General features: G+C 47.2%; 1 protein-coding gene, 1 long non-coding RNA gene and 1 pseudogene across 6 annotated transcripts in view; 2 read left to right on the forward strand and 1 right to left on the reverse strand.

Moving 5' to 3' along the window:
- Positions 1–27998, forward strand: part of PLEKHM1 (pleckstrin homology and RUN domain containing M1) — a 54890-nt gene that overhangs the window by 7952 nt on the left and 18940 nt on the right. The window contains exons 1-5 of one of the 5 annotated variants that reach the window (XM_055387848.2): positions 3–92; positions 4368–4615; positions 6837–7463; positions 13968–14367; positions 24140–24410. In XM_055387848.2, the coding sequence (XP_055243823.1) occupies positions 4467–4615; positions 6837–7463; positions 13968–14367; positions 24140–24410 (1447 nt within the window). In that variant the 5' untranslated portion in view covers positions 3–92; positions 4368–4466. The other 4 variants (XM_055387846.2, XM_055387847.2, XM_055387849.2 and 1 more) reach the window with 4 other exon arrangements.
- On the reverse strand, positions 78–27995 carry LOC109026957 (uncharacterized). The gene is made up of 3 exons (XR_002006012.4): positions 27683–27995; positions 26194–26309; positions 78–181 (listed from the first exon to the last, which is right to left on the reverse strand). It is a non-coding gene; the product is annotated as an uncharacterized lncRNA (long non-coding RNA).
- Positions 3426–3472, forward strand: LOC129534017 (uncharacterized; annotated as a pseudogene).

A 27998-nucleotide genomic window follows, 5' to 3' on the forward strand; every position in this document is an offset into this window, starting at 1 on the left:
AGGTGTCATGTGATTCTCTGAGGGAGCAGCTGCATGAGTGGAGATGCTTTCAGTGGAGAATGGACTGGACCCCCAGGCTGCCATCCCGGTAGGTGGGTGAGGGAAGATCAAGGGCGGGGAAGGGCTGCAGGGGACAGTTGTATCATCGGCTTGGCTCACTTCGAAATGAATGGGCACTGTCCTGCAAGAGAGACCAGGTTGAGAAAAAGTTACAGCACAAGCAGGCTCTGAGGAGACCCTGTCTTTTCTAGATCACCTTATTGGTGATAAGATGGAGATTTATGAAAAGCAGTGGGAATTTAAGATCAGTAACCTGAAGACCAAGGATTTCCATTCAGCCCTTCAGCCCTCTGCCCTTAGGCCATGATTTGGTCACAGTCTCAAAGCACTGAATGGGTGGGAAACAGATATTCCCAGGCACTGGTTTGTTGTTTCAGTAATGGAGGTAAATTGGTAACTTACATGTATCTGAACACTTACCATTTTCTAGGATATTCTAAACGTAATTATTTGTGAGCAGTTCACTGGAGCCCCCTAGGACCTTTTCTTGGACAGCCCTTTGCACCCTCCTGGGCTATCTTGGGTACTCCAGATAGAGCTCTCTGTTCTCTTGGAGAGGCAGGAAGTCAGGTAGCTTTGGGGCTGGTCCCTTAGCAGCATCCTGAGATGGCTTTCGGGGAAAAGCCAGGATTTCCTTTCCTCCCCACTGCTGCTTCCCAGCTCAGAGAACTCTCTGCTGGAAAGAAACTGTAGCTCTCAGAGACGTGCCTTTCCCCGTCCTGGCCACAGGAGAGTCCAGCTCCACCTGTTTCCCAGCTGGGTTTCATGCAGAGGCTCTTCCCTCCCCTCTGCACCCCCACTCTCCCACCCCCAGTGCCTGCCGAATCCCACCCCAGGACCCTCCAGAGCTAGGGCAGAAGCCTGGCCAACCCAGCCTTCTAACAACAGCTGCACAAACTGACTCCATGAGGGTATGCCTTTCTTGAGGGTATGCCTTATTTCTCCCTGTATACCCTAACCCAACACCTAGTAGGTGCTCAATTGAACGAAGTATGTATGTACTTTTTAAATATAATATACAAATAACATCTTGCTTTTAAAAGAACATTTAAAATTAGACTATTTCAAGATTAAAAACTTTTGAGCTTCAAAGGATACTATCAAGAAAATGAAAAGACAACCCACAGAATGGGAGAAAATATTTGCAAATCAAATATCTGATAAGGGTCTAGTATCCAGAATGTATAAAGAACACTTATAACTCAACAATAAAAAGACAAATAATCCAGTTATAAAATGGGTAAAGGATTTAAATAGACCCTTCTCCAAAGAAGATACACACATGGCCAATAAAGATGCTCATTATCATTAGACATCAGGAAAATGCACATCGAAACCACAGTGAGATACTACTTCACACCCCCTAGGATGGCTGTAATAAAAAAGGCAATAACTAGTGCTGGCAAAAATGTGGAGAGATTGGAACTCATATATTGCTGGTGGGAATGTAAAATAGTGCAGCCACTTTGGCACACAGTTTGGCAGTTCCTTGATAAGTTAAACATAGGGTTATGTGTACAATTCCACTCTTAGATATATACCCAAGAGAACTAGAAATATCAGTCCACTCAAAAACTTGTACATGGATGTTCATAGCAGCATTATTGATAATAGCAAAAGAGTAGAAACAACCCAAATGTCTATTAACTGATGAATAGATGAATAAAATGTGGTATATCTAGGCAGCGGAATATTTTCTGGCAATAAAAAGGGATGAAGTCCTGATACATGCTACAACATGATGGAAAATATGCTAAGTGAAATAAGTCAGATTCAAAGGGTCATATGCTATATTGATATCTATTCATGTGAGATGTACAAAATATGCAAAGCCACAGAAACAGAAAATAGATTAGTGACTGCATTCACTTCATATTCCCCTTTCTCCCAGCCCCTGGCAATCACTAATATACAGTATTTCTTTTTGGGGTGATGAAAATCGTTTTTGTTTTTTTTTTTGTTTTGTTTTTTTGTTTTGTTTTTTTTTTGAGACAGAGTCTCACTCTGCTGCCCAGGCTGGAGTGCAGTGGCACGATCTTGACTCACCACAAACTCCACCTCCCAGGTTCAAGTGATTCTCATGCCTCTGCCTCCCAAGTAGCTGGGATTATGGGCGTGCACCACCATGCCCGGCTAATTTTTGTATTTTTAGTAGAGATGGGGGTTTCACCATGTTGGCCAGGCTGGTCTCGAACTCCTGACCTCAGGTGATCCACTCGTCTTGGCCTCCCGAAGTGCTGGGATTACAGGCGTGAGCCACCATGCCCGGCCAGAAAATCTTCTAAAATTAGGTAGTGGTGATGGTTGCACAATTGTGTGAATATACTAGAAACAATTGAAGTGTATACTTTAAATGGGTGTATTTTATGGTATATGAATTATATCTCATTAAAACCGTTATATTTTTTCAAATTTAACTTTTCAAAGAATGTTAACATTTAGTGTTTTGGCTGAAATCAAAATAAAAGATTAAAATATGTAGCCATAATCCTATCACCCAACAATTCAAACCAGTTTTTCTGTAATCCCTTCCAGTCCTTTTCCAATCACTTATGTGATTTTCACATACTTATAATTATGCTCAATTTTTACTCTATATTTCCAAAAGACTCTATGTACATTTTGTGGTGTATTCATTTAACAAACATTTATTGAGTATTTCTATGTGCCAGGCACAGTGCCAAGTGTTGACACAAGGATGAATAAAACACTAGTCTTAGTGCCACACTCAGCTCTTTTATATATATGTTTTTTGTTTTGTTTTGTTTTTCTGAGATGGAGTCTCACTCTGCCACCCAGGCTGGAATGCAGTGGCACGATTTTGGCTCAGTACAACCTCTGCCTCCCGGGTTTAAGTGATTCTCCTGCCTCAGCCTCCTACGTAGCTGGGATTACAGGCACTCACCACCACACCTGGCTATTTTTTTTTTTTTTTTGAGGCGGAGTCTCGCTCTGTTGCCCAGGCTGGAGTGCAGTGGCGCGATCTCGGCTCACTGGAAACTCCGCCTCCCGGGTTCACGCCATTCTCCTGCCTCAGCCTCCCGAGTAGCTGGGACTACAGGCGCTGCCACCACGCCCAGCTATTTTTTTGCATTTTTAGTAGAGATGGGGTTTCAGCCTGTTATCCAGGATGGTCTCGATCTTCTGACCTCGTGATCCACCCACCTCGGCCTCCCAAAGTGCTGGGGTTACAGGCGTGAGCCACCATGCCCGGCCCACACCTGGCTAATTTTTGCATTTTTAGTAGAGACAGGGTTTCATCATGTTTGCCAGGCTGATCTCAAACTCCTGACCTCAAGTGATCCACCTGCCTTGGCCTCCCAAAGTGTTGGGATTACAGGCGTGAGCCACCACACCCAGCCTCTTTTTAGAATTTATCTAGTAGGTTTTCTGGTTTTCACCAGAAACCACTTCCCAAAAAGAAAAGAAAAAAAAAAGGTAGTCCTGTCCTCAGGAGAATCCTCATAGTACTCTAAATCAGAAAGTATTATTTCCACTTTAACAGATAAGGAAATTGAGGCTCAAAGCGGTTAAGTGGAATGTCTGAGGAGGCCCATCTGGTTACTGACAGCTAGGACTGAGCCTAGTCCTCTGGCTTCCAGGCCTAGGATCTTTCTTTTTTTTGAGATAAGGTCTTGCTATGTTGCCCAGGCTGGAGTACAGTGGTGTGATCACAGCTCACTGCAGCCTTGAACTCCTGGACTCAAGCAGCCCTCCTGCCTCTGACCTCCCAAAGTTCTGGGATTACAGGTTTGAGCCACCACGCCCAGCCTAGGATCTTTCTTAAAGTAAACCATGCTCCTATTCTCCTCATGTTTTTATTGTTCTAAAGCAGTGTGGGTGTTTATTGTTTGTTTGTTTTTGCCTCTTGGCTTATTGATTCTCTACAGAAGCTTGTCCATGTAAAAAAGGTGGGAAGCCCCACCCTTGTCCTAGATGGATTTACCCAAGCTCCCATCACTGCAGCTATGATGGGGCCAATATTTAAACACAAGATTATATGGCTCTAAGTTCACTTAAGTTTGATCTAAAAAACAAAAAGTATCTACACTAAAGGACATATGAAACAACAATAACAGTAATTATCTCTGGGTAGTGTGTGTGATTTTCCTTTTCTTCTCTATGCTTTATCTTTCTTTGCTGTAGTTAACAATGTGCTTAATTTTGCAGAAGGAATCTACAGACACACACATAGATGTGTGTGCATGTGGTTGCACATGTATTTGGCACCAGCTAAAGGATTACACTCTAGGGACTCTCCGTAGGATTTTCCGCTAAAGGCCTGTGTTCTGTGTGGTGCTGCCTAGGTCATCAAGAAGAAGCTGGTGGGATCCGTGAAGGCCTTGCAGAAGCAGTACGTGTCCCTGGACACGGTGGTCACTAGTGAAGACAGAGATGCCAACACCATGTGCAGCGCCCTGGAGGCCGTATTTATCCATGGCCTGCACGCCAAGCACATCCGAGCTGAGGCCGGAGGAAAAAGGAAGAAAAGTGCCCACCAGAAGCCTCTGCCCCAGCCTGTCTTCTGGCCCCTCCTGAAAGCTGTCACCCACAAGTGAGATTTAGCTGGAGAGGTTTTGCTTTGCGGAGGAGCAGCAGAGTATGGGACACTTGGCTTTTCCTCCCCAGCTGTTCAGGAAGCCAACAGAGGTGCCCTGTGTTCTAGCATAGAGAGAGGGTGAGGTAGGGGTTGAAAGTGTCTTCTAGAAAGGCTTATCTCTAGACCAAGCTTCCCAGCCAGTGTGCCAGCAGATCTTGAGACCCTCAGCACTCAGGCCAGAGCCTGTGGCTGCTTTGAGACTGGTCACAAAAAGCAGGTGAGCCACCTTTAGCAGGAACAGCCTTTTTTGCCACACTGGGGCAGAGTTACATAGTTACAACAGAGGTTGTGTGGCCTGCAAAGCCTGAAGAATTTACTATCTGGCCCTTTACAGAAGGGCTGACCCTGCCTTAGATTTGCTGACCCTGCCTTAGATTATTCAAACATCTGAATTGTAAATCTTTTTTTTTTTTTTTCTGGGACGGAGTTTCGCTCTGTCACCCAGGCTGGAGTGCAATGGCGCGATCTCAGTTCACTGGCACCTCTGCCTCCCAGGTTCAAGCAATTCTCCTGCCTCAGCCTCCTGAGTAACTGGGACAACAGGCGTGCACCATCACGCCCAGCTAATTTTTGTATTTTTAGTAGAGAGGGGTTTTGCTATGTTGGTCAGGCTGCTCTCAAACTCCTGACCTTGTGATCTGCCTACCTCCGCCTCCCAAAGTGCTGGGATTATAGGCATGAGCCACCGCGCCCAGCCATTAATGTTATCTCTTAAGGAGGTATGGGGTTATTTTTATTAAAGAGTGGAATCAGGAAAAGCATATGAATATTCACCCTGAGACACTTATCTCTTTGGCCCCTAACTGTCTGGGCTTTTGAGCAAGTAGCTGGCACTGTGCCTCTGAGGACTACTAAATGGCACCTTCAGCCCAAAAGAAGCCTTGTCAGTCTCTAATCTTCCTTTCCATGCAGATTGCCACTGCCTTGTCTCACGTTCTTCTTTCCTGGGTGACACTGGCTTTCTATTTGTCCCCCTTATCTCACTCTGTCTTTCCTTGAGTCCATCATCTGGTCAACATTTACTGAGCTGAAGCTCCCTGGAGCTTACTCACTGAGCCTAGTAGAGTGCGGTCTACATTCCCATGGAGGAGATAAACCTGCGCTAGGGACTGTGGTAGCTCAGAGGGGCATGTACATCAGACGGAGGCATTCTGGGACTGAGTTTGGTACACCTGGGGTCTGATCTCCTTATGCAGAACATCTACCCTGCAGTCTGCATGACTGTGGTCAAGTCACTTTTCTAAACAAAAATCTGTAGCCTACAGGCTCCCAGATGCTAGCCTGGAGACTGATTCACTAGGTTGGGGTCCCAGAACTTGTATCCTGCTCAAGTTCCCCAGGGGATTCTGGTGCACAGCTGGGTGTGGGGCCATTACCCCGTGTTGCCTTATTGATTTGATATTTAAGACCCTCTCTTTCCTGGCCTTGCAACCAAACCACCCACTTTTCCGCCACATGCTGTAATTAGAGCGCTCCCCAATCCTCTTACAGGGTTGTTGATTTCCTACCCTTTATGCCTTTTTTCATCAGTCCCTTGTGCCTGAGGGCAGGGACCATGTCTTTACCCTGCATCTTCATTGCTCCAAGGACTTTGCACTTAAGGAGCTCTGACAGCCTGCCTTGGATGAGCAGATGTGTCAGGGGCCCCGTGGTAGTTGGAATGAACATGGAAATTATCTTTCACAATTCCAATCTCAAAAAATATATATATAATGTATAAATATATATAATTTATATTTATATATTTATTATATATAAATATATATATATATTGCCTAGGCTGGAGTGCAGTGGTCCAATCTCCGCTCACTGTGACCTTTGCTTCCCAGGCTCAAGCTATCCTTCCACCTCAACCTCCCGAGTAGCTGGGTAGCTGGGACTACATGTGCAAGCCACCACATCTGGCTATGTTGTTGTTGTAGAGACAGAGTTTCGTCCTGTTGCCCAGGCTGGTCACGAATTCCTGAGCTCAAGTGATCCACCTGCTTTGGCCTCCCAAAGTGCTGGGATTACAGGTGTGAGCCACCACATCTGGCCTAAAACACTATTACCCAATATTTTTTCATGCCTGTATCTATTTGCAGTAGTTATTCGTGGTTCCTGCTAACCAGTGGATAAAAGCACATCTCTGTGATTTGGGGTAGTTTCTTGAAACACGTCTGTTCTCCCTTCCCAGACACATCATCTCCGAGTTGGAGCACCTGACGTTTGTCAACACGGATGTGGGCCGCTGCCGGGCATGGCTGCGGCTGGCCCTGAACGATGGCCTGATGGAGTGCTACCTGAAGCTGCTGCTGCAGGAGCAGGCCCGCTTGCATGAGTACTACCAGCCCACCGCCTTGCTCCGGGATGCTGAGGAGGGCGAGTTCCTCCTTAGCTTCCTGCAGGGCCTCACGTCCTTGTCCTTCGAACTCTCCTACAAGTCTGCCATCTTAAATGAGTGGACGCTCACCCCACTGGCCCTGTCTGGGCTTTGCCCGCTTTCTGAGCTGGACCCTCTCTCTACCTCTGGTGCAGAACTACAGCGGAAGGAATCTCTGGATTCCATTTCCCATTCTTCAGGCTCTGAAGACATCGAAGTCCATCACTCGGGCCATAAGATACGGAGGAACCAGAGGCTGACTGCCTCCTCCCTCAGCCTGGACACGGCCAGTTCATCCCAGCTGTCCTGCAGCCTAAACTCTGATAGCTGCTTACTCCAAGAGAATGGCTCCAAGAGTCCAGACCATTGCGAGGAGCCCATGTCCTGTGACTCAGACCTGGGCACAGCAAATGCTGAGGACTCAGACCGGTCTCTGCAAGAGTGAGTACGCTGCCCCCACTCCTTCCCATCTTCTCTCTTCCCTCCTTTCTTTCCTCTCCTCCTCCCTTTCTTCCCATAGCATGTGATTGTCTGTTACTGAACTCCATTAGTAATTAAAGAAAGCCAAGGGAGTCATCAACTTCTCCAGGGACTGGAGTAGCTGGGAACTGTAGCAGGCAATACAGGCATAGTGGAGAAAGTGGACTTAGAACAGCTTAGAGCTGGTTTGGGCTCCAGCTCTGCCCCGGTGACTTTTAGCAAGTTACTTGGCCGGGTGCGGTGGCTCATGCCTGAAATCCCAGCACTTGGGAGGCTGATACAGGAGGATTGCTTGAGCCCAGCAGTTCGAGGCCAGCCTGGGCAATGTAGCAAGATCCTGCCTCTAAATTAAAAAAAAATAAATAAATAAAACAAAAACTGAAAACAAACAATAACAACAAAAAAACAAGATACTTAGTCTCTACAAGGTACAGTGTAAAATATTGTTGTCTTCATCTAGAAGGAAGGAAACTAATAGGTCAGAGTACATTTAAAACTTCCAACAAATAGATGAAACATAACGCATAAGAGTATGACTTCACAGAATACCTCCTGGGGCACACAGGACCTGAGTGCTGCATGCAGGAGGTGGTGGACAGGTGGGGACAGACAGATGTGTGGAAGAGTATGTGGGGCAGATGAACTAGGCTGAAGAGAGAACTGGGCAGAGCCTTCTTCACACAGCCTTTTAAACATTTTTTTGCAGCTGGGCACGGTGGCTCACGCCTGTAATCCCAGCACCTTGGGAGGCCAAGGCAGGTGGATCACGAGGTCGGGAGATTGAGACCATCCTGACTAACATGGTGAAACCCTGTCTCTACTAAAAATACAAAAAATTAGTTGGGCATGGTGGCGGGCACCTGTAGTCCCAGCTACATGGGCGGCTGAGGCAGGAGAATGGCGTGAACCCGGGAGGTGGAGTTTGCAGTGAGCTGAGACCGCACCACTGCACTCCAGCCTGGGTGATAGAGTAAGACTCTGTCTCAAAAAATAAATAAATAAATAAATAAAATAAAAAATTTGCATAGATAATCTTTTTATGGTTAAAAAAAATCTAAAACATATACAGTGAAAGCCTTTCCCATTCCTGTTCTCCCTCTACCCTGTTCTTTCCTCCCACCCCTAAAACCATAATAATCAATTTCCTGTATATTCTTCCAAATTTCTAAATGCATCTACAACAAATACCAGTATAAAGATTTTCAGCTGGGCGCAGTGGCTCACGCCTGTAATCCCAGCACTTTGGGAGGCCGAGGCGGGTGGATCACAAAGTCAAGAGATCGAGACCTTTCTGGCTAACAGGTGAAACCCCATCTCTACTAAAAATACAAAAAATTAGCCGGGCGTGGTGGCGGGCGCCTGAAGTCCCAGCTACTCAGGAGGCTGAGGCAGGAGAATGGTGTGGACCCGGGAGGCGGAGCTTGCAGTGAGCCAAGATCGTGCCACTGCACTCCAGCCTGGGTGACAGAGTGAGACTCTGTCCCAAAAAAAAAAATAAAAGATTTTTAAAATTTCTTCCTTATTTATTACTTTCTCTCCTACAAAGGCAGTATATACACTGTTCTATATCTTGTTTTGGAGAAGATCTTTTCATTTCAGAGCTTCTTCATTCTTTTATTTTTATTTTTTATAGAGACGGGGGTCTCACTGTGTTGCCCAGGCTGGTCTTGAACTCCTGGGCTCAAGAGATCTTCCTGCCTCAGGCTCCCAAATTGCTGGGGATTACAGGCGTGAGCCACTGCGCCCAGCCTCATTCTTTTTTTTTCTATTGCATATTGTTCTAGTGTATGAATGTACCTTAGTTTACTTAATCAGCTCAGTATTTAATGGGTGCTGGGGCCTGTGTTTTCATAAATAACCTTGTGTATGTGGTCTTTTAGTTCTGCGTAGCTATCTCTGTTCCATAAACTCCCAGAAGCAAAATTGCCGAGCAAAAGGATAGACTAATATGGAATGTTCACAGATTATTGCCCATTTACACTCCACCAGGAATGTCCTTGTTTCTTAGCCTTGCCAACTGATGGTATTAGTGAACTTTTGGATATTTGCTCATCTGATAGGTGGAAAATGGGAACTTCTTATTAAAAGCCTCCTTCAGCTGGATCCATGTTGCATCAGTGGAAAAGAAGGTCCCACGTGTTTGGGACCTTCTTTCCACTCACCCTGTGCCCTCGCCTTGGTTCAGGTCCCTCCAGGGTTCTCACCCAGCATGGAAAGAGCACCAGCATTGGGTGGTGTTATGGACTGGGCTTGGAGCAGACCTAGTTTCGAGTCCTGTTCCACCACTTACAAGCCCAGGAAGGTCAGGCACATTGCTTGTTAGTCAAACAATATAGGAGATTGTCTCGTAGGCCCAGAAATGGCTTCTGAGCACATTAGGTGGAGTTTTCAAATGTTAAATGGAGGAATTTAGATAGAATACATTGGGGAGGAACAGTCTCTGCCTCCTGTGACCACTGGGACCATGGCATGACAGGCCTGCAGTGTGACCCGGGCACAGGGCATGACCTAGGTTCACTCACCTGTCTTAGCCCTTCCTGTGTGTCTGCCTCCTCTGCAGACCAGCCAGCCATCCCCTTGTCATATGTCTCGCCTTTATCTCATGTGTCTTGTGATGGAAAATTCCAGCTTAAGGTCACTGAATCAGTGACCATCCTCTCTGTGCAGGAAGTGTTGTCCCGGCTATTATGGGGAAACTGGAGGGGCAAGGGTCAGGATGTATAGACAAATGCCGGACAGTGGTGTGAGTAACTGGCAAATGTAAGACATACAGATGCACAAACACACAGCCAGCACCAGCATTCGTAGAGCTGGGCCTTGAAGTTAGTCCTTGAGCATCCACAGAGACCAGCATTTCTTGAAGTGTATATTTCAAGGATAAAATGTTCTCACCGACACTTAGAGTTCATCAAAGTTATTACATTATTTAAATATTTGTAACTTTAAATTAGACATAAATTCCTTGTGCTTATCATTACACATATAAAATCAAAACATCCACAAATCAAACATAAAGAAAAGCATAAAAGACACAACATTCAAAATGAAATTTATTAATATAAAGCGGTTCTGTTTGGCAGAAACCAAATTGCAGTTGGCCTAGTGAATTGACTGTCCTAAATAGCTTCTTCTGTGTAGATTGGATCTGTATTATAATCATCACTGAGTGGCATAGGTATAGTCTGGAGGGTTTAAGTACTTAGATTTAAGTACTTAGAATGGTCCCTGGCACAGAGGCATCAATAGTGCTCAATTGATGGTATTGTTGTATTTTATTTTATTCAATATTTTATTTATTTTTTGAAACGGACTCTCGCTCTGTCCCCCAGGCTGGAGTGCAGTGGCATGATCTCGGCTCACTGCAACCTCCGCCTCCTGGGTTCAAGCGATTCTCCTGCCTCAGCCTCCCGAGTAGCTGGGATTATAGGGGCCTGCCACCACACCCAGCTAATTTTTGTACTTGTTGTAGAGAAAGGGTTTCACTATGTTGGCCAGGTGAACTCCTGACCTCAGGTGATCCGCCTGGCTCAGCCTCTCAAAGTGCTGGGATTACAGGCATGAGCCACCACGCCCAGCCTGGGTAGACATGTTTTTAATTCTCTTAGTTACATACCTAGGGGTGGAATTGCTGGGTCATATGTAACTCTATGTTTAACTTCTTGAGGAACTACCAAATTGTTTTCTGCAGTAGTTGCATCATTTTACATCCCCACCGCTAATATATACAAGCTTTAATTTCTCTACATCTTTGCCCACCCTTATTATTTTCTGTCTTTTTTATTACAATCAACCCAGTGGGTATAAAGTGGTATTTCATTGTAGTTTTGATTTGCATTTCTCTGATGACTGATGCTGTTGAGTGTCTTTTCATGTGCTTATCAAACATTTGGATATCTTCTTTGGAGAAATGTCTGTTCAGATCGTTTGCCCATTTAAACATTTAGTTATTTGTCTTTTTATTGTTGATTTGTAAGTGTTCTGTATATATTCTGGATAATAGGCCCTTCTGTATAATTTAAAAATATTTCCCCCCATTCTTTGAATTGTCTTTTTACTGTCTTGATAGTATCCTTTAAAACACAAACGTTCTGGCCAGGCACGGTGGCTCACTCCTGTAATCCCATCACTTTGTGAGGCCAAAGCAGGCGGATCACGAGGTCAGGAGATCGAGACCATCCTGGTTAATACGGTGAAATTCCATCTCTACTAAAAAAAAAACAATACAAAAAATTAGCTGGGCGTTGTGGCGGGCGTCTGTAGTCCTAGCTAATCGGGAGTCTGAGGCAGGAGAATGGCATGAACCCGGGAGGCGGAGCTTGCAGTGAGCCAAGATGGCGCCACTGCACTCCAGCCTGGGCGACAGAGTGAGACTCAGTCTCAAATAAAAAAAAAAAAAAACCACACAAACGTTTTTTATGTTTGTTTTTTGAAACAGAGTTTCACTTTGTTGCCCAGGCTGGAGTGCAGTGGTGTGATATCGGCTCACTGCAGCCTCCCCTTCCCGGGTTCAAGTGATTCTCCTGTCTTAGTCCCCCAAGTAGCTGGGATTACAGGTGCGCACCACGACGCCCAACTAATTTTTGTATTTTTATTAGAAACAGGGTTTCACTATGTTGGCCAGGCTGATCTCGAACTCCTGGCCTCAGGTGATCCACCCGCCTTGGCTCCAAAGTGCTGGGATTACAATTTATTTTTTATTGCTTTCTTATGCTGTAGATCTCACATCTAAGAAACCATTGCCTAATCCAAAGACATGAAGTTTATACCTCTCTTTCCTTCTAAGAGTTTTACAGTTTTAGCTCTTACCTTTAGGTCTTTAATCCACTTTGAGTTAATTTTTGTATACAATGTGAGATAGCAGTCCAGCTTTTTTCTTTTGCATGTGATTATCCACTTATCTCAGCACAATTGTTGAAAAGACTATTCCCTCCCCATTAAAATGTGTTGGTGTCTATGTTGAAAATCAGTTACTTTTTTTTTTTTTTGAGATGGAGTCTCGCTGTTTCACCCAGGCTGGATTGCAGTGGCACAATCTCGGCTCACTGCAACCTCCACCTTCCAGGTTCAAGCAATTCTCTGCCTTAGCCTCCCGAGTAGCTGGGATTACAGGCGCCTGCCACCAAGCCTGGCTAATTTTTGTATTTTTAGTAGAGACGGGGTTTTACCATCTTGACCATGCTAGTCTTGAACTCGTGATCTTGTGGTTCTACCCACCTCAGCCTCCCAAAGTGCTGGGATTGCAGATGTGAGCCACCACACCCGGCCAAAATCAGTTACTTATACATGTATGGATTGGCCACCTATTCTTGACGATAATGTCTTGAAATGTTGTTTGGGGTTAAGATGGTGCAGAGCTCACTGGAAAGACAATCAGGTAAGCAACTTGAATTCTAAAATCCTCATTTCCATAAGCCCAAATTAAGCAGAGCTTCATGTATCTTCTGGACCCAGTCCAAGCCATCAGGGCAGATGCAGGGAGGCTTTGGGGCCTTAGACAGCTTGTGGCCACCTGAACCAGGCTTTGCCCATGACATGCTCCACTGGTTTTATAAGCAGAAGAGATAGCAAACGGGTTTATTTTCAAAATGGAGCTTGGATCCTCAGAAGAAGCCTCAGGAGAGGGAGGAGCAGTTGCTAGTCAGTGCACATTCCAGAGGGCCCAGGGCATGTTTCTGTGCAGCGTGTATGTGTGAGTGTGGTGTGCACGCACGTGTACCAAGGCAGTAACATTTGCTCCCTGTGGCCCCAGGAAGCAGCATGGGGGAGACAGGGAGTGGCAGTCCCACCATGGAGAGTGAGCAGGGGCACATCTCGTGTGTACTCATATCCACCCTCACACACCTGGTATACAGTGAGCTCCAGCAGCAGTTTCTGGGGATGTGAAGCTTCTCTGTCTCCACATCCAGTCCAGCTCTGAGGGGACCAGCCCTTGCACCTCCCCTTGCTGTCCCAGTGCCTGCACAGGAACAAAGTATGACCTCGCTTAGGAAACCTGCCTAGCCCTCGCTTCTCCTAGTCCCTGCCCCAGTGCACAGAGTCCTGGCATCTCTACTCCCTGTGCTGTGGAGGAGGAGGCTCTGCTGCATACCATGTTTGGGGAAACGATTGCCCACACAACCATGCGTTTGGCTGAGCAAGCTCTCCAGGCCCACAGCTAGCCTGCTCAGAATGCCAGTAAATCCTCATTCATACCAAGTCCTCTTCCTCTGCTGGGGAGCTTTTTCGCCTGAGATCCCAGGCTCCACAAATCACCTGTCCACGCAGTCTGCCTAAATCCTGGCCAGGAAAAACGTGGTGGGAGTGTCAGAGGAGGACTGTGTGAGGAGGAGTGCAGTGGATCATTTAGAGGGTGTGGGTTGTTTTAAATCATAAAACAGCAGTTTTGCATTCTTCCCTCTGCCCCAGTTGCCTTGGGCATTATCGCAGACAACCTGTCACACAGGTTTCTTTGTTTAAAACTTCTAGGGTATTGTTGGAATTCAGCAAAGCCCAGGTAAACTCTGTGCCAACCAACGGACTGAGCCAAGAAACGGAGATCCCCACACCACAGGCCTCGCTCTCCCTCCATGGCCTCAACACCAGCACACACCTGCACTGTGAGGCACCTGCAGAGCCCCTTCCTGCCCAGGCAGCCTCTGGAACTCAAGATGGTGTCCACGTGCAGGAGCCGCGTCCCCAGGCGCCGCGTCCCCAGGCGCCCAGCCCCCTGGACTTACAGCAGCCTGTAGAGAGCACGTCAGGCCAGCAGCCTTCTAGTACTGTCAGCGAGACAGCCAGAGAAGTGGGCCAAGGGAATGGCCTGCAGAAGGCCCAGGCTCATGACGGAGCTGGTCTGAAGCTGGTAGTTTCCTCACCCACCAGTCCGGTGAGTGGTGCAAGCCGTTCAGGGGGCAGCCTTGGGAAATGTCAGCTGACGCAGGGTTTCCCCAGCTAGTGACCCTGAGTGGTCTCTGCCTTTTCCCTGTTAGCCTTCCTCTCCCTGCATAGTGATAGTGTTAATAGCATCATGATGATGGGGCTCATGTTTCTTGGCATGTGAGCTGTAGATATAAGCCCGGCTGTTTCTTGGCATGTGAGCTGTAGATATAAGCCCGGCACTGTGCTGATCACTTCCCGTGTGTATCTCCTGTCATTTTCATGTCACTTTGTGAAGGTTGTTCTCGTCCGACCGCAGTCTCAGCTCTTTAACCACTACCACTCACCAGCATAAGGCCTTGGGCAAGTCACTTCAGCTCTCTGAACCTTCATTTCCTCCTTAGTACTTGTTATTATTAAATTAATATTTTTTGATTTTTGGTTTTTGGTATTTTTTTCAGATGGAGTCTTGCTCTGTTGCCCAGGCTGGAGTGCAGTGGCACAATCACTGCTCACTGCCACCTTCGCCTCCTGGGTTCAAGCAATTCTCCTGCCTCAGCCTCCTGAGTAGCTGGGATTACAGGTGCCCACCTCCATGTCTGGCTAAGTTTTGTATTTTTAGTAGAGATGGGGTTTCATCATGTTGGCCAGGCTGGTCTCGATCTTCTTGCCTGGGCCTCCTGAAGTGCTGGGATTACAGGCATGAGCCGGTGCACTCAGCCTATTAAATTAATATTTTTAGAAAATACTAGGCCTTGAACATACTCACTTTGCAACATGACCCAGGTTTTAGAGCCGTGCTGTCCAATATGGCAGCTACAAGCCACGTGTGGCTGTTGAACACTTAAAATGTGGCAAGTCCAAATGGAGATGTGCCATGTGAAATAAGTGCTGGATTTCAATAACTTAGCATGATAAAAGAATAGAAAATCTCATTTTTATGGATTACAAGTTAAAATGAAAATATTTGGGGGCTGGGCATGGTGGCTCACACCTGTAACCCCAGCGCTTTGGGAGACCAAGAGGGAGGATTGCTTGAGCCCAGGAGTTGGAGACCAACCTGGGTAACAAAGTGAGACCCCATCTGTACAAAAAATAAAAAAATTAGCTGGGCATGGTGGTGTGTGGCTGTACATATAGCATGAGGCTGTAGTTAATTCTTTTCCATTGTTCTGCAGTATTCCATTGTAAAAATATATCGCAACCTATTATCCATTCTCCTGTTAATGGACATTTGGGTTGTTTCCAGGTTTTGACTATTATGAAGAAAGCTGTAGTGAACATTCTCATACATGCTTTTGGAGAACCTCGGTGCTTATTTCTGTGGGTATATATACCTGGGAATGGAATTGCTAGGTCCTTGGGTGGCTTATGTTTAGCTTTAATAGATACCACCACCAAACAGTTTTCTAAAGTGTTTGTGCTAATTTATCCTCATATTGGCAACAAATGAGCATTCTAGTTGCTCTTTATCCTGGCCAATGGTGTTACCAATCTTTTTAATTTTAGCCACTCTGGTAGATGTGTAGTGGTTTTAATTTTCATATCCTTGATGACTAAATGATGATACCTTTTCATTTGCTTATTGGCCAGTCAATCCTCTTTTATAGAATGTCTGTCCAAGTTGTCATTCCGGTCTTAAATTGAGTTGTATGTGTATGTGTTGATTTGTAGGAACTCTTTATATATTACAGATATAAGTCTTTTATTGGACAAAAGTAGTATATTTATCAAGTATCTTTTTCTAGTCTATAGGGCTTGACTTTTAAACCTCCTAATGGTATTTTTATTGAACAGAGGTTCTTTTAATGATGTGCAGTTTATCAGTCTTTTTGTTTATGGTTTGCTTGGTTTTTGTCCCATTTAAGAGATATTCATCTCCCCCAAGGATCTGAAGGTATTTGCCTATATTATCTTCTAGAAGCTTTAGTGATTTATCTTTCACAATTAGGTTTATGATCTTTCTGGGATTAATTTTTGTGTGTGGTGTTAGAAGTCAAACCTCGTATTTTTCCATATGGATATCTGATTGGCCTCACTCTGTTTCTTGAATATGACCATGTAAATCACAAAACTGTCAGTGTGGGTCAGAGTCTTCGAATTTGCTATCCTGAAGATGCTTCAGTACATCCTGAAGATTTACTTCCTGAAAATGAATGCTCTAGGACCCTGAAGGTTGTGACTGTGCACCTGCCAACTCAAGCTGAAGGCTGAAGAGGAAAGCTCTGCAGCCCCTTCCTCAAGCTGGAGGCAGAGTGACGTCTGCTGGGGATGCAGGCTGTGCGCCCCACAGGACTCCAGAGTGGCACTAAGCATGTTGAGTTCACTCCTGCCCATGGTCTAGCTTCTGCTTTGCAGGCTCAGGCATCTTATCTTGCCAGGGCCTCAAAGCTGGTGGGACAGAATAGCATCTTTGTTCAGTAAGCTCTGACCCACCGGCCTCCTTGCAGCTCTGTAGTCCAAGCGAACTCCTTCCAACATCAGGCTTCTTTTAAAAAAAAATTTTTTTTTGAGGCAGAGTCTCACTCTGTCACCCAGGCTGAAGTCCAGTGGTGCAATCTCAGCTCACTGAAACCTCCGTCTCCTAAGTTCAACTGATTCTCATGCCTCAGCCTCCCAAGTAGCTGGGATTACAGATGCCTACCACCATGCCCAGCTAATTTTTGTATTTTTACAAAATTATGGGGTTTCACCATGTTGACCAGGCTGGTCTCAAACTCCTAGCCTCAAGTGATCTGCCCACTTTGGCCTCCCAAAGTGCTGGGATTACAGGCATGAGCCACCGTGCCCGGCCCAGCCTCAGGGTTTTACATTTGCTGTGCCTTCTTTCCCGACTCACTTCATTGTTGTCTCAGCCTTCCCTGACTGGACCCCCGTAGCTCAAAAGCACCATCCCCAGTGACTCTCTGTCCCATTCATCTGGTTGACTTCGCTTATAACACTCATCACTATGTGCAATTACAGTATATTATCTCTTTGTCTCCTTGTTTATTTTCTGTCTTCCTTACTAGAATATTAGCTCTATGATACAGAGCACCAGGCCTGTTCACTTCTGTATTGTCAGCACCAAGCACTGTACCTGGGAGAAAGTAGGCATCGATGAATAGTTCTTGAACTCCCAAGAGACTCTTGAGATGCCAATTCCTAAGTTTATTTTGTTCCCCCATCCTAGCTATAAGGCTGTTTGGAATGGCTCTTTTTCTTGGTATCTCCAGCAAGTACCTGGCCCAGAATCATACAAGATGTGTGAATAAACCATGACCATCCCAATGTCTTTAATATAAAATAACAAAGATAAGTCAAGGGGACTGGAAGGAAGGAGACAAATGTGAAACTTAAGATTATGGACGTTCAGGCGAGGCTTGATAGCTCACGCCTCTAATCCTAGCAATTTGGGAGGCCAAAGTGGGTCATTGAAGTGTACCATCGAGTGGACAGGGTGGTCAGGTTGGTGTGATCATGGCAGGCTCTGCCTCTGTGCCAGCTACAGGGGACTCTGATTGCTGGAAGGTTGCTTAGGGAATGTGACATCTAAGCGCTTGGTGCTGAGTCCGATGTGAGAATCTCGGATCCTGCCCCCGTCCTGTGTCTGTCTCACAGGGAAGTTGTGGATTCATTCACTGCTTATTCAGTAGGTAGTCACCAGGTGCCACTGAATAGCCTGCCAGCTCATGTGGGCCTGCTGGGCTCCTGGCCTGTGGACAGTGCCAGGCTGTGCCCTGCATGTCTGCCCCTGTGGTCCTCATCTTTCTATACTTCTATCAGTTAGCCACGTGCTTTTTATTTGATGTTATTTTGGGGGAGATGTTGGGGTCACTGTCAAGTTTTATAGTGTAGAGACCCATTCAGTCTTTCTTTTAAAAACATTTATTTTTAATTCATTGAACCCAAAGCACCTACTATAAGCCAAGCACCATGTTAGGTCCTAGGGGTAGAGTGATACAACAGGACAGACAAAGGCCCTTTGGGGACAGACATTAAATTAGACAAATGATTATCCGCATCATAATTACACTTGTGCTAAGCACTGGGAAGGAGAGCTGCAGGGAGTAGGGGCCTCTCAAGGGTGACGCATGTCTGGGATCTGGGGGTTGTGAGTTCGTTTCAGTTTAACTCCCAAAAGGCAGTGTGAGTTCTAGGACTTGCTCTTAATCACTGCCCCCATGGACCACCTGCCCATGGTATGTGGTTCCCCTTCCACAGTTATGAGTACAGGCAGTTCCTTTGCCTGGCATAATGAGGACTGGCTGGACAAAGTCTCATCCTTCTGAAAGTGTCCCAGAGACCTTCGTCTCACTCCTCAGCCACACTCCTCTTGGGGATTCAGCTGTTGTATATGGTGTCATGAGCTCTTTAGTAACGCAAGGTGGCATTTCTCTGTCTTGGGTCGCTGGTGGCAGTTGCAGCTCTGGTATAGATCCTTCGTCGGTGATGGTTTCTCTCCACTGTTAAAGGGCAGGGTGCTGGCCAGACATGGACCCTGAGTGAGCAGGTTGTCGGAAGGTGGTGGGAAAAAAGGAGAGAAGGGGGCCGGGTGCAGTGGCTCACGCCTGTAATCCCAGCACTTTGGGAGGCTGAGGCAGGTGGATCACCTGAAGTCGGGAGTTTGAGACCAGCCTGACCAATATGGTGAAACCCCGTCTGTACTAAAAATACAAAAATTAGCCGGGCATGATGGCGTGAGCCTGTTATCCCAGCTACTCAGGAGGCTGAGGTAGGAGAATCACCTGAAACTGGGAGGCAAATGTTGCAGTGAGCCGAGATCACACCACTGTGATCCAGCCTGGGCAACAGGGTAAGACTCCATCTCTAAAAGAAAAAAAGGAGAGAAGAGAGAAACAGTGGTGTTCATGCGTGCACTCTCTCTCACACCCTCTCTCTGCTCCCCACCTGCCTGGGGCCAGGGGCACACAGCCTCAGAGCTCTGTCCAGGCCCATGTGCAGAAGCTCCGAGGAACCTGCATTTCCACTGTTTTTTCCCTGTTGCTTAAGAGAGTAAAAGATGTTCCCTAGTTTCATTTCCTGGCAGCTGTGCTCAATGGACTGTGTCTGAACATTTCCTAGTAGTCTTTTTCCTCAAAGGAGAGAGAAGTCCTCCCCAGTGAATGTCCATAAACTTTTTTTTTTTTTTTTGAGACAGACTCTTGCGCTGTTGCCCAGGTGGGAGTGCAATAGCTCCATCCATCTCGGCTCACTGCAACCTCTGCCTCCAAGGCTCAAGCAATTCTTGTGCCTCAGCCTCCCGAGTAGCTGAGATTACAGGCATGCACCACCATGCCCAGCTAATTTTTGTACTTTTAGTAGAGATGGGGTTTCTCCATGTTGGCCAGGCTGGTCTCAAACTTCTGGCCTCAAGCAATTTTCCTGCCTCGGCCTCCCAAAGTGCTGGGATTACAGGCATGATCCATCACGCCCATTCTGAATGTCCATAATCTTAAAATTTACATTTGTCTCCTTCCTTCCAGTCCACTTGACCCACCTTTGTTATTTTATGTTAAAGACATTGGGATGGTCATGATTTATTCCCTCATCTTGTATGACTCGGGCAGGCACTTGCTGGAGATATCAAGAAAACCATTCCAAACAGCCTTATAGATGCTAGAATGAGGGTAAGCACAGAATATTGTGGGATCCCAGTAGGGGCCCTAACCCAGCTAGGGGGTGGGAAGGGGTGGAGGCTGGGGAAGGGTGAGAGAAGCTTCCAGGCAGAGGCAATGGATGTCTCCTGAGCTGAGTGTTCAGGGACAGTGCCCTCTCCCACCAGGCGCTGGAGATCACACAACTTCCCAGGTATATGTGAGGCTGCCAGGACAGCCACATGGTTGCCAGGGAGCTGTTTCTCCCACCCATTTTCCTCAGGGAGGTCCCCCAGTTCTTGATGACCTAGGCAGGCTTTGCTCAGAATCTAGTGTTGTGGATGGTCCCCAGTGGCTGCCCTGACTGACACATCATCTGTCACTGGCAGGGGGGAAGCACCTGCCAATTCTGAAGGCCCCGTGGAGGAGTCTCTGGGGACCTAGTTCTGTGAGCCACCCCTCAAGTTGCCTGAGTCAGAACTTGCCACCCTTGGCTTGAGGAGTCGTGTAGCATCTGAATGGATCCAACTGTCCAAACCAACCCTTCCCTGTTTACAAAGCAGGGAGTGCAGTCTTGATTCAGGGACTGGAAATAGCGATGTCAGGGTGAGGTTAGTGGCACTTAACAAAACAGTGGGGTTGGTCCCACTGCTTGTGTGACTCATTTCCTCTGTGTACACAGCCACTTAGAGTGGCCCAGCCAGCTTCCTTGCCTCTGCCCTTCCATGTTGAGGCACAGAATGCCAGGGAGGACTTGAAATACTGGAGAAAAGGAACCAGAATCCACTCCCACAAGCCCACTCACCCCAGATGCTCCCCGCAACCCCATCTTCCCCAGCCAGTGAGCAGCTTCAGATTCAAAAGAGAACAACGAAGGGAAGGGGCAGGGCCTGGCTGCCTGGGGTCGCAGGGGCCTGCACAGAAGTGGGCGGCAGAGACAGAGGCGGCCAATGAGGACCCTGAGGCCTGCTCGCCAGGACTCCCTCATCTCAAACCCAAAAGCAGGACTGAGAAACCCTACCTGCTGGGACAGCTGAATACCCACATGCAAAATAATAACACCCCTTCCTTACACCTTACACAAAAACTAACTCAAAATGGACCAGAAACCTAAATGTAAGAGCTAAAACTATACAGCTCTTGGCAGAAAACACAGAAGTAAATCTTTGTGATACTGACTTAGGCAATGGTTTTTTAAGATGCAACACCAGAAGCACAAAAACAACAACAAAAATAGATAAACTAGACTTTATCAAAACTAACAACTTATGTGCTCCAGAGGGCACACCATCCGGAAAATGAAAAGACACCTCACAGAATGGGAGAAATTATTTGCAAATCATAAATCTGATAAGGGTCTCGTATTCAGAATATATAAAGCACCTTACAACTTGAATTAGTCCCTAGGGCCACCATAACAAAGTACCATACACAGGGTGGTTTAAAACAACAGACATTGGCTGGGCATGGTCGCTCATGCCTGCAATCCCAGCACTTTGGGAGGCCGAGGCGGGCGGATCATGAGGTCAGGAGATCGAGACCATCCTGGCTAACATGGTGAAACACCGTCTCTACTAAAATACAAAACAAAATTAGCCGGGCGTGGTGGCAGGCACCTGTAGTCCCAGCTACTCAGGAGGCTGAGGCAGGAGAATGGCGTGAACCTGGGAAGCAGAGCTTGCAGTGAGCCAGGATTGTGCCACTGCACTCCAGCCTGGGCGACAGAGCAAGACTCTGTCTCAACAACAATAACAACAACAACAAAACAAAAAACAAAAACAGACATTGCTGGGCAGGTGGCTCATGCCTGTGACCTCAGCACTTTGGGAGGCAAGGGTGGGCGGATCACTTGAGTCCAGGAGTTCAAGACCAGCCTGGCCAACATGGTGAAACCCCATCTCTACTAAAAATATAAAAAATTTGCTGGGCATGCTGGTGCATGCCTGTAGTCTCAGCTATTCAGTGGGGCTAAAGCAGGAGGATTGCTTGAGCCTGGGCAGTCAAGGCTGCAATGAGCCCTGATTGCGCCACTGTACTCCAGTCTGGGCAAAGAGCGAGACCCTGCCACAAAACAAAACAAAACAAAATAGGCCAGGCACAGTGGCTCACGCCTGTAATCCCAGCACTTTGGAAGGCTGAGGCAAGTGGGTCACCTGAGGTCAGGAGTTCAAGACCAGCCTGGCCGACAAGGTTTTGTCTCTACTAGAAATACAAAAATTAGCCGGGCATGGTGGCAAGCATCTGTAACCCCAGCTACTCGGGAGGCCGAGGCAGCAGAATTGCTTGAACTTGGGAGGCGGGGGTTGCAGTGAGCTGAGATTGCATCACTGCACTCCAGCCTGGGTGACAGAGTGAGGTTCTGTCTCAAAAACAAAACAAAACTGGTATTTATTCTCTGATCGTTCTGGAGGCTCCTTCTGGAGAATCTAAGGAAGAATCTGTTCCCGCCTTTCTCCTGGGTTTTGGCGTTGCAGGTGCTCGTTTGCATTCCTTGGCTTGTAGACATGTCACTCCGGTCTCCCCTCTGCTGTCACACATGTTCTGCTGTCATACAAGTTCTTCCTCTGTATCTCTGTCTTCACTTGGTGTTCTCCTCTCTTTGTGTATCTTTTCTCCTCCTCTTATAAGGACATCAGTCATACTGGATGAACAGCCCATTCTACTCCAACATGACCTCATCTTAACTAATTACTTCTGCAAAGACTCTATTTCCAAAAAAGGTCACATTCTGAGGTACTGGGGGGTAGGGTTTCAACATGTCCTTTTGTGGGGGGATCACAATTCAACCCACAACACAACTCAGCAACAAAAAGACAGCCCCATTTTAAGACAGACAATGGATTTGAGTAGATTCCAATGGATTTGGATAGATTTCCCAAGGAGAGAAATTGGAACCCTCGTACATTGCTGGTGGGAATATAAAATGGTGCGGCCACTTTGGAAAACAGCTTGGTAGTTCCTCAAGAAGGGAAACAGAGTTACACGTGACCCAGCAAGTCTACTCCTAAGTATATACCCAAGACAATGAAACATGTCTACACAAAAACTTGTGTATAAGTGATCATAGCAGCACTATTCATAATTGACAAAAAGTAGAAACAACCCAAATGTCCATCAGCCGAGGAGTGGATAAGCCAAATGTGGTGGATCGAGACAATGGAATATTATTTGGCAATAAAAAGGAATGAACACTTAAACATGCTTATATAACATGGATGCACCTGGAAAACCTTCCACTAAGAGAAAGAAGCCAGGCACAAAAGGTCACGTGTCGTATGGTTCCATCTATATGAGATGTCCAGAACAGGCAGGTGTGTAGGGACTGAAAGTAGATAAGTAGGTGCCTAGAGCTGAGAGTGGCCAGGGGAAATGGGGATGACGGCTAATGGGTACAGGGTTTCCTTTTTGGGTGAGGAAAATTTGCTAAACTTAGATGGTGGTGATGATTGCCCAACTCTGACTAAGCCAAAATGTTTGAATTGGACACTTTATTTATTTATTTTTTTAGAGATGGGGTCTCATTCTGTTGCCTAGGCTGCAACCAGGCTGGAGGGCAGTGGCGTGATCACGGCTCACTGCAGCCTTGACCTCCCTGGCTCAAGCAATTCTCCCGCTTCAGCCTCCTCAGTAGCTGAGACTACAGGTGTGTGCCATCACACCCAGCTAGTTATTTTTTGTAGAAATGGGTTCTCACTGTGTTGCTCAGGTTGGTCTCAAACTCCTGGGCTCAGGTGATCCTCTCACCTCAGCCTCCCAAAGTGCTGGGATTACAGGTGTGAGCCACCATGGCTGGCCGAATTACATACTTTAAGTGGGTTACTTTTATGATATAAGAGCCATATCTAGATAAAGACTTAAAAAAAAAAAAAACTTCAGGCTGGGCACAGTGACTCACACCTGTAATCCCAACACTTTGGGAGGCCGAGGTGGGTGGCTCACCTGAAGTCAGGAGTTCTAGACCAGCCTGGCCAACATGGTGAAACCCCGCCTCTACTAAAAATACAAAAATTAGCTGGGCATGGTGGTGGGCACCTGTAATCCCAGCTACTCGGGAGACTGAGGCAGGAGAATCGCTTGAACCCAGGAGTCAGAGGTTGCAGTGAGCCGAGGTTGCGCGATTGCACTCCAGCCTGGGCAACAGAGCGAGACTCCGTCTCAAAACAAAAAAACTTTAAAACAAACAACTGTTGTCTTCTTTCCCAACAGAAAAACAAGAGCTGGATCTCAGAGGATGACTTCTACCGGCCTTCCCGGGAGCAACCCCTGGAGAGTGCTTCAGACCACCCAATAGCTTCTTACAGGGGGACTCCAGAGTCAAGGCCTGGTCTCCACAGGCATTTTTCTCAAGAACCAAGAAAAAACTGCTCCCTGGGGGCGTTAGACCAAGCGTGTGTACCTTCCCCAGGAAGAAGGCAAGCCCAGGCAGCCCCATCCCAGGGGCATAAGAGCTTCCGGGTGGTACACCGGAGGCAGATGGGTAGGTGACCAGGAGGGTCCCAGGTAGGTCCCATCTGCAGGGACCAGGACTTTCAGAAGGTAGCTGTGAAGTTCTGTTTTCCATTGCTAAAGGGGTAGTGTGTTCCCACAAGTGTTATAAAACCTCATTCCAGAATGCCATCATAATCATGTTCATTCAGGGAAGCATTTCAGGAAAAGTAGTATATTGTCTCAAAACTGCCTACAGAGGACAAAAATACTGTTTCACCAGTCAAATAGGAAAATATTTTCCCTCAAAACTGTGTAATTTATGATTATAGAAAACTCTTGATTCCACCTGTAGCTCAGAGCACATCCGGCCCCATGAAGCCCCAGGTGTTTTAAATGGTCCTTCCAAACGTGTTTACCCTCAGTAGTTGGTTTATGTAACAGCTCTGGGTGGCTTGATCAAATCTGCTATTTGTTTTGTTTGTTTGTTTGTTTTGAGATGGAGTCTCCCTTTGTTGCCCAGGCTGGAGTGCAGTGGCATGATCTCTGCTCACTGCAACCTCAGCCTCCTGGGTTCAAGCAATTCTCCTGTCTCAGCCTCCCAAATAGCTGGGATTACAGGTACCTGCCACCACACCTGGCTAATTTTTTTTTTTTTTTTGAGGTGGAGTTTCCCTTTTGTTGCCCAGGCTGGAGTGCAATCATGTGATCTCAGCTCACCACAACCTCCGCCTGCCATGTTCAAGCAATTCTTCTGCTTTAGCCACCCGAGTAGTTGGGATTACAGGCATGAGCCACCATGCCTGGCTCATTTTGTATTTTTAGTAGAGACGGGGTTTCTCGAAATTGGTTAGGCTGGTCTCCAACTCCCGACCTCCAGTGATCCACCCGCCTTGGCCTCCTAAAGTGCTGGGATTACAGGCATGAGCCACTGCGCCCGGCCAATTTTTGCATTTTTAATAAAGATGGTGTTTTGCTATGTTGGCCAGGCTGGAGGATCTGCTATTTGTTTAATGTCCTCCAGTGCTTCTTTTTTTTTTTTTTTTTCCTGAGGCAGAGTCTTGCTCTGTCACCCAGGCTGGAGTACAGTGGTATAATCTCAGCTCACTGCAGCCTTTGCCTCCCAGCTCAAGTGCCTCAGTCTCCCCGGGAGCTGGGATTACAGACATGCACTGCCACACCCAGGTGATTCTTGTATTTCCAGTGGACATAGGATTTTGCCATGTTGGCCATGCTGGTCTGAACTCTTGGCCTCATGTGATCCACCCACCTTGGCCTCCCAAAGTGCTGGGATTACAGGTGTGAGCCACCATGCCCGACCTCCCCAGTGCTTTTTACAGCAAGGTCAGCTTGATCTCCACACACTGAAATTCCAGAAAGCCTTAAATAACCATAACCAAATTTTTCAGTAACCCTCATGATGGGTTTCCTCTTCAAAACAAACAAAAAAAGTACTCTCTAGAATTGGTCTCTTTCTCTCCTCATTTTCTGTTTGCAGTGACCCAGCAGAGAATCCTGCCCAGCTCAGGGGGCCTTGCTGTGGGTAGCCCTGGCATGGGTTGTGTGGGTAGAGCCCGGTCTCTGGGCTGGCTTCTGTTAGGTTTGTCTGTCGGCCCGTGTGATGGCTGTGGTCTCTAACCTGCCAGCGAAGCTGTGCTTCAGGTCTAGGCCGTCAGGTTTCTTGAGGGGCAGGGAACCCCCATAGAATAGTGTGAAATCTCCAAGGCTATTCCAGGCTGGCGGAGAGAGAATTGTGTGTCCTTTGGACACCCTGGTTGTTGTCACACCCCAGGCAGCAGGGGGCTTTAGGCAACATGTGATACATAGGCACTCACCTGCTCATTCATTCAGCAAATATTATTGAGGCTCTGTGATGTGCCAGGCACTGTTCTAAGTGCTGGGGACATAGCAGGCAGCAAAGCAGTGTCCCTGTCTTCATGGGATTTAGATTCTAGTAGAGGAGACGGGAAATAAAATTAACAAGTAAGCATAGTGTGTGGTCAGGTGGTAATAAGTGCTATGGAGGACAGTAAATCTCTACCTGTCTACAGAGGTAGAGAGTGGACCACTGCATATAGGATGGCCAGAAAAGCCGTCACCAATAAGGGGATGTTTGAGGAGATGCGAGGGGAGAGAGGGAAGGAGTCATGAGGCAATGTACGTGTTTCAAGCAAGGAGAACAAATGCAAAGACCCTGCGCTGGGGCTGCGCTTGACACATCCAGGGACAGTGGAGACCAGAGTGGCAGGAGAGAGGAGATGGGGGCGTGGCAGTGAGCGATGAGGTCAATCTGATGAGGCCTGTGGGCCACTGGAAGCACTTTGGCTTCAGCTAAGGGAGATGGCAGCCACTGTGGAGTTTTGGGGCAGAGGAACATGCTCTGACTTCCCTTTAAATGGGTCATCATGGCTCCTACGCTGAGGGACTACAGGGGAGAAGGGGAGAAAGACCAGTTAGGAGGTTGTCATCACAAGCCAGGCCAGAGATGACAGTGGGTGGGGTGCAGCTGGGGAGAGGCGGGGATTCCGGATGTGTGGAAGGCAGAGCCAATGGGATTTGCTGATGTAGGCTGCGAAAGAAAGAAAACCTGGGGTAACACCAAGATTTTTAGCCCAGGCATCTGGAAGGATGAATTTTGCTATTTGGTGAGATGAGGACCATTCAGGAGGAAGCAGGCTGGCAGCAGGAATTCATCCTGGACATGTCAGCTGAGATCCTAGTGGACATGTATGGCACAGGTGGATATATGAATGTGGATTTCAAGAACAAGGTCCAGGCTGGCGATAAAAATTGGGAGCTAAAGCCTGAGAGCAGGTAGAGTGGTGAGAAAGTGGCATCTACAGAGAGGAGACAAGGACCCAGGACTGACATCTGGGCACTCTAACGTGAGAAGCCACAGGGAGGACCGAGCCAGAGAGATAGAAGGGTGGGGGCAAGGGCTGAGGAGTGGCCTTGGGGGTTGGCAACGAGGAGGGCATTGACCATCTCAGAAGCAGTGTCAGTAGAATGAGGGGAGAGAAGCCTACTTGGAGCAGGTTTGAGAAGGAATGGGAGCAGGGAAACTAGAGACCAAGAGGTTTTTTGTTTTGTTTGAGACGGAGTCTCACTCCTCTGTCACCCAGGCTGAAGTGCAGTGGAGTGACCTCAGCTCACTGCAATCCCCTGCCTCCCCAGTTCAAGCCATTCTCCTGCCTCAGCCTCCCTAGTAGCTGGGATTACAGGTGCTCACCACACCTGGCTAATTTTTGTATTTTTAGTAGAGACGGGGTTTCACTGTGTTGACCAAGCTGGTCTCAAACTCCTGACCTCAAGTGATCCACCCACCTCAGCCTCCCGAAGTGCTGGGATTACAGGTGTGAGCCACCGCTTCCGGCCAAGATGAACAGTTTTGATGCCTCTTCAAACAGGTTTTCTGTAAAGGGGCCTGAGAAACATGGTGGTCATTAGGGAAGTGCGTGGAGACGAGAGGTGTTTCTAAAGATGGGAGAAATGACAGCGTGCATGTGTGCCGATGGGAGTCACCCCATAGAGAAGGAAGAAAGCGGCGACAAAGGAGAGAAGGACTGCTCCTTGTCCTTGAGTAGCTGGCCAAGGGAGAGACCTCCTGCACAAATGGAGGGTTTGGCCTCACGCAGAAAGA

This window comes from Gorilla gorilla, chromosome 4 (assembly GCF_029281585.2).
Source record: "Gorilla gorilla gorilla isolate KB3781 chromosome 4, NHGRI_mGorGor1-v2.1_pri, whole genome shotgun sequence".
NCBI classification, from domain to species: Eukaryota; Metazoa; Chordata; class Mammalia; order Primates; family Hominidae; genus Gorilla; species Gorilla gorilla.